Source organism: Convolutriloba macropyga, chromosome 4 (genome assembly GCF_964194025.1).
Source record: "Convolutriloba macropyga chromosome 4, txConMacr16.3, whole genome shotgun sequence".
NCBI lineage: Eukaryota > Metazoa > Xenacoelomorpha > Acoela > Convolutidae > Convolutriloba > Convolutriloba macropyga.
Genome location: NC_134471.1, coordinates 14,767,503 through 14,781,146, shown reverse-complemented (window position 1 = coordinate 14,781,146; position 13,644 = coordinate 14,767,503). Strand labels below are relative to the sequence as shown.

Sequence of the window (13,644 nt, the reverse complement as noted above, 5' to 3'; positions counted from 1 at the left end):
TCGTTATTCGTTTTTGTTTTTTACCGACTTCTGCGTGTTAAAATCATTTGAATGAAACAGCAAAAAATTATTTGAGAAATAAAAGTATATAAAACTTTTTACCGATTTGTGTCAGGTCTGCGGAAACATCGTTCAGATTGCTGACTTTGGTTTTAAACAGATTCACTTAATTGCCCAAAAGAACTAAAATTTCATTGACGTAACGGTTAAACTGAAAAACTTTCCCTTTTTCAGCTGTGGGCGTTTCTTGTTTACAAAATTTTTTGTAACACAAGAGTTCAAACAATCATTTTCACCAACACCTAGTTACTTTTGTAAACGTTTTCAGTAAAAGTTGGTCCATTCGTGATATGAAGAGAGCTGTTTTTGTTCACATGTGACTTACCTCACCCTCAAAAATCAAATGACTTCCTCACTCTGAAATTGATTTTTCTTTACTTTAATTCAAGGAGATAAATTCAAGTGAGTGCGTGTCTTTTTAATTAAAGGAGATTTGAGGGCAGCAAATGGAAGCAGCAATAAGTAATACAGATTCTCAATCAAAGTGAAACATCTCAGCATTAAAAAAGATGTTTATGTTTTGGGCTTTCTTTGTGCTGTCTTTTTGAAACTTCAGATCGACGAAGCTATTGCGGCCTTTTTCTGGCAATCTGCCAGCTATGTTTGTTGCTTAAAAATTTGACCACTCTTCGTTGGCCTTTATTTTTTCTAGAGCCAACTTTTTACTTTGTTGGAGGGCATCTGTGATCAACTTTTGGTGTACAACTCTAAAATGATGTGATACTATAGTTGAACTGAAAAGAAGTTTTTATTAGTTTCTGAAGAGATGCGACATTTCTTAATTTTGATCGTTTTGGTCGTTTTCAGCATAATTTCGGCTTTTAATGCGAATTCAAAGAATCTATATGCTTTGTATTTTTGTATCGACTTCTGAATGTTAAAATCTTTTGCATGAAACAGTGAAAAATTATTTGAGAAATAAAATTATATACAACTTTTTACCGATTTTTGTCAGTTCGGCGGAAACATCGTTCAATTTGCTTGCTTTGGTTAATAATGGATTTCTTTAATTCCCAATTGGAGCTAAAATCTCTTACGTAATGTGTGAACTGAAAAACTTTTCTTTTTTCAGCTTTAGTCGTTTCTTTTTAAAATTTTTAGAAAGGGTTTAAACGATCTTTTTTACGAACACCTAGTTACTTTTGTAAACGTTTCCAGTTAAAGTTGTTTCATTTTTAATATGAAACCGTCTATGTTTAGTTATTGATTTTTGATTTTGTTTATCTCAGCTTGAATGAGAAACAGTATGAGCAATGCCTGCCTTTAGATCTGTGATAGGAACCCTTCATTTTATAATGCAAAAAATTTTTTAATTTTTTCAACGTTATATGGATTTTCCAAATCAATTTATTAATGTGCATGTTGACGGAAACGTGGCGAAATTAGTCCAAGCTAATGTTACGGTTTTGTTTGTGAAGTTCTGACGCTTCGAGTCGGTTCCGGAAGTCTTTCGGCTATGTTTTATTTCGTCGTCGCGCTTTTTGTTACGACCAAATGACGTCACAACCACTTCAAATCTGCTTTTTGTTCATTCGTTCATGCAATTTCAACTGAATTGCGTGCGTGACGTCATTTTTCGCTCCTAGTGAAGCGAGTTTTTTGTTCATTCGCGTGATTAAGTTTCTGGTCACATTTGACTTACCTCACTCTCAAAAGTGACTTCCTCACTTTGAAATTGGCTTTTATTTACTTTAATTCAAAGAGATAAGGTTAAATGGTTATGTGTCACTCTAAATGATTTTTATTTGAGAGCACCTAATAGAGGCAGCAAAATCTTACAGATTTTTAGTCAAAATATGAAATATCAGCCTTGAATGAAAAGACGAATTTTTTTGGTCTTTCTGTTTTTGAGACTGCAGATCTACGAAGCTATTGCGGCTATTTTCTGGCAATCTGTCAGCTATTTTTTTTTTAATTTTTTGTGCAAGTTTCCCAATTACTCAATCTTTTGTATCTTACTTTGTAAATTGTGAGAGTCAGACAGCAGTTTTGTCTCTGATCGCATAATAGAACGTGAGTGTAGTTTTCTGTTAAGAGGATCACCGTTTTTTGGTTTAGTTGACTAAACTTCCTGTCCTTGCAACGGACGAGGAGCCGACAACATTGGACCTTGAAGTCGAGTGCGTAGAAATTGAGGAGGATGAAGATAATGACGTGGACGATGAAGATGATAATGACGATTCTGACATGCTCCTGGGACCTAACTCTTTTGGAGCGGCGCCCGAGAAACCTCATGTTGTGCCAGCCGTCACAGATAAAAGTTCGTTGCGTTGTAAATGAAAGTTCTATGACCTACCTGGCATAGAATGCTATGAGTAACATGCATTAATTTTAGCGGCTAGTTAAACTCCTATTGGATAGGCGAACGCTATACAAACCATCGTTTTAAAATCTTTAACAAAAACTGTCGCAAGTTTTGTGTAGCATGTTTAATAATAATGCAATGCTTAAATTTCTCATTGTGTTTCGCTGTAGTAACCCCTGATGTCAATTTCTTTAAGAATTGGTTCAAGTAAACAAGCATACTTCATTAATGCTTTTAGAACCCGTAGCTGCGAGTTCTAAAACACCGGCAACCAACAGCTCGCTCAACTATGCTGGTTTTGACTCCTGGGACGATGATCCAACCAGTTCCTTGACCAACGTCACTCGAAGCCCTACATTGATGCCCGGGTTCACAAACAGCGCCAGTATCGACCCCAGCACACCGCAACCGAACAGTAATAACTTGGAAATAAATGACAGCGTGATGAAGTTATTCCAGTCGACAACACCTCGGCCTTCAGAGCGTCAACAGTCCAAAAACGATGCAGATGCTGATGCTTTGAAGGCTCTGATCGGCTTGGTTGGACCCTCTACTACTGCCGAAACCAGCAAGAAAAGTGCTCAAAGTAATTCGTTATTGAGCAGCAACCAGGTTGTTAACCCGGTAAGTGCGGGCGATACTCAGCCATTGATCAATATTACCGGTTCTGCCCCTCAAGAAAATTCGACGGTACCGCAAATTGATTTGACAGAAGTTTTGACCGCTCTTAAAACAATCCAAGAGAACCAAGCTCAGCTGGAAAAGCGGTTGGATAAGTTGACAGCCTCTGTAACAGCGAACCAAAAAGAAGCAAAAACAGTCACAAAAGATGCTATTGCAGCACATGTGAAGCTAGAAATACAACAGCAAGTGGTGCCGATGGTGAAGAAAGTTGTACATCCCATTATCAACGATATGAATAATATGGTGTCTCAGAAATTGACCTCAACGGACGCAGTTATGAAGGTGAGTTGATGATTTTTTTAATGGCCGCTTAGAAAAAGCCAGAGCTACTATTAAGAGCATGTCATTTCTACGATCCGAAGAAATTTATTAGTTTTCTATAATTTTTACTGGCTCCTTTTTGTTTCGACTTTGTTTATTTAATATCAGGTATAAGATATCAGATAGCGCGTAGTTGCTATGATACATTAGCTGTGATGGATGTGCGAATGAAAGTGGAAATTAACGTACGTCCAGCTTAGTGGTCAAATAACAATGTATAGACCCCCCCCCCCCCAATGAGCGTTATTATACCATAAGGGGCGGAGAAAGATAAAGATGTCGAGAATTTTTGAACCTGCTGTCAGAAGCTGGAAAAAAGTACTGCAAGTGATTGAAATTCCAATAAGCGTCGGGCAGAAGATGAAAAGTCGTCAGCAATTGAAAGGACCGCCACCACGAGACGAAAATAATTCAAAAGTGGGACGAATCAAAACATGCAGGCACCCTTTGTTGCAGTTAAAACTTTGGTCAAAAGGCGGCATCTATGTAATGGCAGGATAAGTGTGTCCGTCACACAGCCTGGTCTTGAACACTTGCAAGGCTTAAAATGTTTGTCTTCTACATATTCAATAGTCTCTATGGATGAGTCTCGTATGAATTCATTCCACGTCTTTAATTTTGTCGTTGCAATTGTTGAAGAGCCTGAATTCTGGCCTGAAAATGTTCTCTAAGTTTTAGCTAGACGCTAAGGTCAGAGATTCTTTAAATTCTCGGCGAAAATCAGTGATTATTTGTTGAGTCCTCTATTGATTATCTATTTTTAAAATTTACACTGATAGTGCTCGATCAATTAAGAACAAAACGAACAATGTTTTAGCCATGATTGAATCTTTATATTGGCAACTAGTTGTTTTGAAGGAAACCTGGATCAAAAGCAGTAGAGTTGATATTTTTTTGTTAAAAATTGCTGGCCAACAGACTATTTTATCTAAGTGCTCCACGAGGAAGGATTAGAGACTGATTGGCTTTGTTTGATTTTTTGTCAGAAATAGTCACCTTCAAAACATACAAACAGAAGTTGAAGTCTGTGGAGGTTCTCGCTGTTGTCGTATTTGACATAAAGTATCTTATTAATAGCCGGCTATTATTGCGCTCGTATTTTTTACAATTCAAAGAATTTGAATTGTATTGGGGCGCTGTCTTTTTTTTTATAGCTGCGAAGCTGTAAGCTGAGCGAAGCTATATTGCGGTGCTCTTGGTTTTTTTTGTTTCGTCGTCTGACGCTCTTTTTTCGTTTTACATTTGTTCACACAGCAAAGCTGAAAAAGTCAAATTTTCTGAATGACTTCTTCCTCTCACTAACGGCATTTGCGCGCGTGACGTCATTTCTCACTCGCTTTAGCGAAAGTTTTTAGGTAATTTGCGTGATTAGATTTTGATCATACGTGACTTACCTCACTCAATAAAATGACTTTTGCAATTTAAAACTTAAGTTTAATTTGAATTTGTTTAAGGTCAAAGGAACTCATATGTGCAGTAAAGGTCCCTAATAAGAGGCTTCTGTGGAATGAATTATAACAAGCGTTATTAATTTATCGCTGAATGTTTTTTACCAAGTTTTTTGAGCGGCGTCGATTTTTTTTTCAATTTAGATCTGTATCTGTTTCTATCTCTATTATACGACACGCAGGTCTATTCTTTCGCAGCTATTTAAGATCTGTTTAAGATCTGTTCACACATTTTCATGATTTTTGAAGTCAAATTGCAGTAGTGATTTTGGTCACGCCGACACTGGAAATGGAGCGAAAAAGCGAGTGGTTTCGCGGCGTGCATTTTTTTGCTCTAATTTTAAACTAGAGTGAGAAAATGGTGTTTGAACAAAAATTCGGTTTCTAGTAGTGGTTTTTTGTTCACATGCGGCAATTTGACTCTGATTTTTACTTTTTTTTTCGATTTTTTGGATTGGATTTTTTTCTAAATGGTTTTCCAAATCCATTCACATCTCATTCTAGGCCTAGTTTTTTGTTTGAATTAAATTTTCATTTCTCGCTAGTGGTTTTTTTTGTTCACATGCGGCATTTTGACATTGATTTTCTGTTTTTTTTTAAATATTTTTTGATCTGATTTTTTTAAAATGGTTTTTTCAATTCACTCATCGTCCATTCTAGGTCTAGTTTGTCTGTTTAGTCAATGAAAATTCTTCGAATTGTACGTCAGGACTTGTCCTGCTATGTTTTTTTACTTCGTCAAACTTTTTTTTGCTTTACCATTTTGCCGCTTTTTCGACATTTTGCGTGAAATCTTTTTGACTTCTCTAGGCTAGTTTCTCTCTTCTCTCATTCTGCTAAAAGTGAATTTGAACATCAGTTGCTAAGCAAAGCAATTCAAAATGAACAGAGTAGGTATAAAAAATTGAAGTCAGAAATGGAAACGGGATAAACCCATAAAGCCCAATTTTAGATGCCCGCTATTTGAACGTCGTTCCTATCAGTCTTAGTTACCACCTCTAATGCTTATTGGTGTTGATAGTAGCCCCTGTAGCCTCTCTCTAAGAAACAGAAGTATGTTCAACTACAAAATGCCATCAAATTAAATCGGACTTAAAAAATATTTTTGTACAAAAATCTTTTTTTTTTCAATATATTCTATTCGTTCAATCCCAATCATGCTTATTGGAATCAACGGCGGCTATTTTCCGGCAATCTGCCGGGTATGTTTGTCATTTATAGCCCAAAAAGAACAAACATAATTTGAATTTTTCAATGATAACAACTTGTAATTGCCCTCGAAAAGAAGCAGTTATTGAAAACGTGTCTTATGCGAAATTTTTGCTTGATCGTTGACTTTTCGAGCGACTTTTTTAACGCCCTTGAATTCCTGCGTTTTGCATGATCTAAAATTCTCTCTCATTCACACTTTCAAGCAGCTGAACTCAATTGGCGGCAATTTAATACTAAAAGTCAAAGGAGAAGTGCGCCGAAACTGGAGTCATTTTTCACTTTAAATATCAATAGTGGTATACATTAACCTCTAATGTTGTTATCTGAAGCCCACTATTGAACTTCTGAGTCCCATTTAGCCCCCCCCCCCACATGAAGCAGGCTGCAATTGATTAGAGCTCCCACTAGCCGTTCGAGAGAAATTCTTCCTACGTCAGTCGGTTATGTTAATATAATAACTGCCTGCCTACTCTTTGACAAAATTTTCTGGAGATATCAATGTATTGTCGTCTTCAACTATGCAACTTACAATTAGCGTTTTTTTCTTGATGAGTGGGGCCTAGTGCAGCATGTTAATTTTTCTGCCCAGAAATCTGGCTGTATATTGGTTCATGTAATTACAACCAAGGGACCACCTTAATTTCTAGAATTTTACGGAATCTGATCATGGTGGTCTCAGTTGCTCAATATCCAAGTTTCGGAATGGAAAGCCATTCAAAAAATTGAATGTCGATACTAGTAACTCCCGATATTAAAGCTTTTGGAAATTATTTGATCAAAGAAACTCTTGAAAATGCAATGTTGGCCTCGAAAAATGTGCCTCTAAATGATGTCGTTTACCCATATGTAAAGCACTACAGAAAATTGCTCTTAGAAAGTTGCCAACTGTAGAGAAAGTTGCCAACTGTTGCCAAAATTGTCCACAAAACTATCGAAAAAGCATTCAATGCCAAAGAACGTTTTAGGAGGCGACAATGAGAAGCTCCCAAAAAGAGGCTGTGCAGCTAACCTCGTTAAGTTTAATAAGTAAAATATAATTTTTGTCTAATAGATTTATTCGGCTCTTAAAGCTGTGATCTTTGGTTTTACTGCAAATATTTTTCCTTCAAGTGTCACGGAAATGGCGTCTTTCATTGAGCTATCAGAAAACGATGTCATTAAATCGATGTCCAAGATATCAATGAGGAATTGTAATGATGTCGTGTCTTGTTTTACAAGGTGTCGATGAAGCATAAAGTTTCCTTCTTCATCCAATTGTTAATTTCGCTCTCATATCTGATTATTTTCCTGGAGATCTTAGAAGGAATTTTCAGGACATTTTCGGGGAAAATTAAATTTTCATTCAGTGATTCTCAAACTACCGACCTCCAGCCAACCTGTGTTTTATTTCCTAAATACTTGAAAAAGCTGCTTGAACAGTTGGCACATTATTTTGAATCGGATTATTTATTATAGCTGTAAGCTGAGCGAAGATATATTGCGGTGCTCTTGTTTTTTTTACAATTCAAAGAATTTGAATTGTATTGGGGCGCTGTCTTTTTATAGCTGCGAAGCTGTAAGCTGAGCGAAGCTATATTGCGGTGCTCTTGGTTTTTTACAATTCAAAGAATTTGAATTGTATTGGGCCGCTGTCTTTTTTTTAAGATCTGTTCACACATTTTCATGATTTTTGAAGTCAAATTGGAGTAGTGATTTTGGTCACGCCGAAACAGGAAGTGGAGCGAAAAAGCGAGTGGTTTTGCGGCGTGAATTTTTTACGCTCCAAATTTAAAGTAGAGTGAGAAAACGGTGTTTGAACAAAAATTCGCTTTCTCGCTAGTGGTTTTTTGTTCACATGCGGCAGTTTGACTTTGATTTTTACTGTTTTTTCGTTTTTTTGGATCGGTTTTTTTTCTAAATGGTTGAACCAATCCATTCATAGTCCGTTTTCTGTTTAGTCAATGAAAATTCTTTGAATTGTACGTCTGGACTTGTCCTGCTATGTTTTTTGTTTCGTTGTCTGACGTTCTTTTTTTGTATTACATTTGTTCACACAGCAAAGCTGAAAAGGTCAAATTTTCTGAATGACTTCTTCCTCTCACTAACGGCATTTGCGTGCGTGACGTCATTTCTCACTCGCTTTAGCAAAAGTTTTTAAGTTATTTGCGTGATTAGATTTTGATCATACGTGACTTACCTCACTCAATAAAATGACTTTTGCACTTTAAAACTCAAGTTTAATTTGAATTTGTTTAAGGTCAAAGGAACTCTTATGTGCAGTAAAAGTCCCTAATAAGAGGCTTCTGTGGAATGAATTGTAACAAGCGTTATTAATTTATCGCTGAATGTTTTTTACCTAGCTTTTTGAGTGGCGTCGATTTTCAATTTAGATCTGTATCTGTTTCTATCTCTATTATACGGCACGCAGGTCTATTCTTTCGCAGCTATTCCGGCAATCTGCCGGCTATGTTTTTTAAGATCTGTTCACACATTTTCATGATTTTTGAAGTCAAATTGGAGTAGTGATTTTGGTCACGCCGAAACAGGAAGTGGAGCGAAAAAGCGAGTGGTTTTGCGGCGTGAAATTTTTTCGCTCTAAATTTAAAGTAGAGTGAGAAAACGGTGTTTGAACAAAAATTCGCTTTCTGGCTAGTGGTTTTTTTGTTCACATGCGGCAATTTCACTCTGATTTTTACTGTTTTTTCGATTTTTTGGATCGGGTTTTTCTCTTAATGGTTTTCCCAATCCATTCACAGCTCATTCTAGGCCTAGTTTTTTGTTTGAATTAAATTTTCATTTCTCGCTAGTGGTTTTTTTGTTCACAAGCGGCATTTTGACATTGATTTTCTGTTTATTTCTTATTTTTTTTGTTCTGATTTTTTTAAAATGGTTTTCTCAATTCACTCATAGTCCATTCTAAGTCTAGTTTTTCTGTTTAGTCAATGAAAATTCTTTGAATTGTACGTCAGGACTTGTCCTGCTATGTTTTTTGTTTCGTCGTCTGACGTTCTTTTTTCGTATTACATTTGTTCACACAGCAAAGCTGAAAAGGTCAAATTTTCTGAATGACTTCTTCCTCTCACTAACGGCATTTGCGCGCGTGACGTCATTTCTCACTCGCTTTAGCAAAAGTTTTTAAGTTATTTGCGTGATTAGATTTTGATCATACGTGACTTACCTCACTCAATAAAATGACTTTTGCACTTTAAAACTTAAGTTTAGTTTAAATTTGTTTAAGGTCAAAGGAACTCATTTGTGCAGTAAAGGACCCTAGTAAGAGGTTTATGCGGAATGAATTTTAACAACCTTTTAATTTATCGCTGAACGTTTTTTACCTAGTTTTTTGAGCGGCGTCGTTTTTTTTTTCAATTTAGATCTCTATCTGTTTCTATCTCTATTATAAGGCACGCAGGTCTATTCTTTGGCAGCTATTCCGGCAATCTGCCGGCTATGTTTTAGGACTCGAAGAGGAGTATTGGAGAAGTCCTTTTTTAAATCAATTTTTTGGAGTGATTTTTGAAGCGGGAAGCATCTGTAATGAAACTGTCTGCTTCTTTGAACTATGGTTTACACAATAAAACTAATGCGGCTAAACTTCTAATTGTTGGTAAAAAGACAGCTGAGCTACGGGCATATAATGAATATTACCACACGGTTGTTATCGCCACTATGTTTGAATTTTAATTGTTTTCTATCGTAACAGCTCTTCTGAGAGTCTCAAATGATCTTAACTTTTTTGACAACTATAAGTCAGTTATTTGCATTGGACTTCATTTGCGATGTGCGAATGAAATTGTGGAAATTAACGTCCAGTAAATTACCGTCCACAAAGAACAAACATGACCTGATTTTTTTCGGTGATATATTTACTTATGTATAATAACTGCCTGCCTACTCTTTTACAAAATTTTGATTTCTTGAGATATCAATATATTGTCGTCCTGCAACTTTGCAACTAACAATAGCGTTTTTTCTTCATAATAAACGTTTTTTCTTCAGTAAATAACATAATGCCTATAGGAATTTTTTCTATCGTAACAGCTCTTCTCACTTGATCTTATTTTTTTAAGACAACACTAAGTCAGTTATTTACATAGGACTCCATTTGTCATCTGCTTTTGTTATAATTAATTTCAACGATTGGTTCTGTTCTGTCCAACCGTCTAGGAATAGAATCAACTGTATTAGACCTAAAATTTTATTTGATCAATTGCTCTCAAAAAGTTGTCATCAATAGAGTTTTTTCTAATAGAGCAGAAATGTGGACAGAATTTACGCAGAGATCAGTTTCCGGGCCACTTTCTTGTTATCTTCTGCCTTCACATGATAAATTTTCACAACCGGATTTGAGGTATCATTTTTATGCTCATGATACTGCATTTGCCTATTCGGTTTTGCAAACTAATTTCAATTTTTTCTGAATTGTAGAATGAATGTTCTCGGTAGCCAAATTGAAACTCAATGAAGAAAACACAGAACTGAGTTTCTCGATGTCAGCAAACATGGCGAACCGCAACTTGTAGTTTAGATCTACCTCAACTTGCGAAGTTTTATGAGGCATATCAGGTCGACATGTTCAAATTCATACTTTTACATGCGTAAAATTTTCATCGATCGATCTCAGTGCTATGTAGAGTTGACTACAATAATTCTCTTTTATTGACTTCCTAATTTCTTGTTTGGGAAGCTACCACGCGTCTTTAAATCTTGTGTACGATTAATATTCTACTTTTCGCAAAATGACACGACGGCCAACTATCTGAGGAAACTTCTCTGGTGTCCAGTAAGAAAACAGCTATTATTCAATTTTCAGTGATTAATTGCTCTCGAACGAAGTTTGTAGCAATTATATTAGTCCTGTCTGTCTTTTTTATGCGATTTTTCGCTTGGCCGATTTTTCGTCTGGCGCTTTTGTTTTTTCGTCCTCAAAAAACGGGATAAACAGGTAGCGCCCCGCGGGCATTAAGTGGTCTTAGAGCCTTTCAGCTCTGTTTCCAGCTCAAACTGTTTTGGAGACTTATACTTATATTGTAATGGGCGGCTCTTAGAGGTTGCTGCATAGTTTCTAGAGTTAATAGAATGTTCAATATTTTTTATAACTCCGGTTTTAGTAATTTTTGGATAAAATTTAAAATTTTCAAATTTCCGGAAAATTTTTATCATGTTCCAAGTGTATGGATCTTTATGAGCCAGTGAAACTATTTCAGGCGTGAAACAGGGATACTGGATTGTCTCTGAGACAATGAAATGGTTCTTAGGATATTAATATCTTGAATTTTAGCAAGGTTTTGTTAAAATTTGCCATTGTTTCCAAAATTTTTAAATATTTTTTTTGTCCTTTTCTGAGTTTACCGACCATTACTGGCCAACGAAACTTTTTAAGTCTTGGAGATGGGTTACTGAGGGCGAAAGAGCGAAATTAGTAGTTGTGAAAAAAGTTCGTCACATGAGCAATTTTTTTTTACACGAGGCATTTCCAACGCCGTTTTTTGAAGTTTTCAAAAAGTTTTTAGGCTCGTTTTTTTGGCCAAAGTAGGTTTTTTCACACATGCTAGTAAGTAATTGTGCGTCTGGAGCCTTTTCAACCATTAAGTTTTTATGGGACTTTGAGATGCACTTTTGAGTTTTGTTATTTCGAAGTTTTAGACGCCTTTTACTGGTGTCTGTTTAATTGTTCTCAACCGAAAAATGCAGCTATTATTTCAGTGCTGTCAGTCATCCTTAGTGCAGTTTTTTTCTACTGATAGTTTTTTTGACTACTTTTTTATTCACTCTTTAAGCTCATTATTGCGTGTTAAAATAAGTAATCAGAGCTTAAAGCAACATAAAAACGAAATCGAAAATAGAAAAGGGTTGAACCCATAAAGCCCATTTTGAGGTGCCCGCTACCTAAACTTTATGCTTATGTTTTAGCTACCATCTCTAATGCTTATTGGCATTGATACTTGCCCCTGTATCCTCTCATTAATAAGTATCCTCTCAACAGAAGTATGTCTAAACGAAATGAATGGAAAGATTTCGCACCTTGGAAATGTTTTTGTACAAAAATCATTTTTCTTTTCTTCGTGGCTATCCCAATTGAGGCTATGGAAATCAGCGGCTTTTTTGCGACAGTCTGCCGTATATGTTTATTCAATCTAGAGCTATTCTGATTTTTATGACCAATAGTTGAGCCTTGAATGTTCTGAGGAACCATTAATGAGTAATGATAGAAATAGAATGTTTTTATTTACCGAATTTTGCTTTTAATTGGTCTCAAACGAGTTTGTAGCAATTATATTAGTCCTGTCGGTCTTTTTTTAATGCGATTTTTCGCTTGACCGATTTTTCGTCTGACGCTTTTGACTTTTCGTCCTCAAAAACGTGATAAACAGGTAGCGCCCAGCGGGCATTAAGTGCTCTTAGGGCCTTTCAGCTGTTTCAGCTCAAACTGTTTTGGAGACCTATACTTATGGTGTGAAGGGTGGTTCTTAGAGGTTGATACACCCCCCTGTTGACCCCACACCCCCACTATTGCCTCCACCCCAACCGCGCTGTTGCCCCCAACCCAGTGTTGCCCCCATCAGCCCCCGGTGCGTCCCCCCCCCCGTGGCTAGCTACTGACGAAGCCAACCGCTCGCCGGTCGTTTGAGAGCAATTCGCCCGACGTTAGTCGGTTATGTTTGGTCTTTTGTTGTGTTCACTATCTTCCGAGAGTTCCGGGTTATATGTCCGGGTTAACTTTTTCTTCGCAACTGCATTGTTACGCGAACTTAATGTGTTTACAATTTTCTCATACGGAAATTTAGATATATTTGAATAAGTTTCCCTTCGGGTTTAAATTAGTAATATCTCAACTTGACTTTAGATTCAAACTCAAAACGTGTTTATTCTGATTCTTCAGCACTGTTGTTTAAGAATAGTTCGTAAATGCAAACAATAATAATTAATAATTCAAGTTAATAAATAAGCTTAGCAGATACTTAGATCGAATTTTAAATGGCACTGTCATTAAGCTGTATGTTCGTCAGTTTATGAACGGAGTTTAGTTTTTTCGTGTAATCTAAACGAAAAATGCACACTAAATTTGAATTCTTTCAGAAAAGAGCTGTCATTCTGTATCTTCAGTTTTTTCCAATTTAGAAACCATTGACATCAAGGGCTGACTGTGGCTATTTTTTGACAATTTGCCGGCTACATTCTTTGAAATAGAAAAATGTAGTGGTTAACTTTCCTTGAAAGTTTCTTTTCCTTTGTTCGTTTTATGCCTCTTGATTTTTGGCTTCTGTTTTAACTCACTATGTCTTACTAGATGATGGAGTTCAAATTAGTTCAAATTAGTTGCAACAATGAATCCCCTAACGAGCAATAAAGCAGCCAACGTCAAGAAGCTGTATGGAGCGCTAATGCCCGATTGCTATTTCATTCTCAGGGTGATTTTGTTTTTCTTGGATTTTCTTGGTAATTTTTCTCTCGGCCATTTTGACTTTTGGATTGACTTTTACACCCTTGACTTTTTTTTTGTTTTGCGTGATCTAAATTTCGGTACGTTAGTTCGCTCTGTTTTTAATGTAGATTGCGTACGGTGACTGCTACTATTGTGCTTCAATAGTGTTTTTCGATTATTTTTTCCTAGAAACCCCAAACGCTGGGGGA

General features: G+C 36.3%; 1 protein-coding gene across 2 annotated transcripts in view; it reads left to right on the top strand.

Moving 5' to 3' along the window:
• The window catches only part of LOC142337471 (enhancer of mRNA-decapping protein 4-like), a 35,663-nt gene that overhangs the window by 11,199 nt on the left and 10,820 nt on the right, over window positions 1-13,644 (top strand). For both annotated transcript variants that reach the window (XM_075386716.1, XM_075386713.1), the window contains exons 7-8: window positions 2,119-2,320; window positions 2,604-3,331. In XM_075386716.1, coding sequence (XP_075242831.1) covers window positions 2,119-2,320; window positions 2,604-3,331 — 930 coding nt within the window. The remainder of the gene's footprint in view (window positions 1-2,118; window positions 2,321-2,603; window positions 3,332-13,644) is intronic.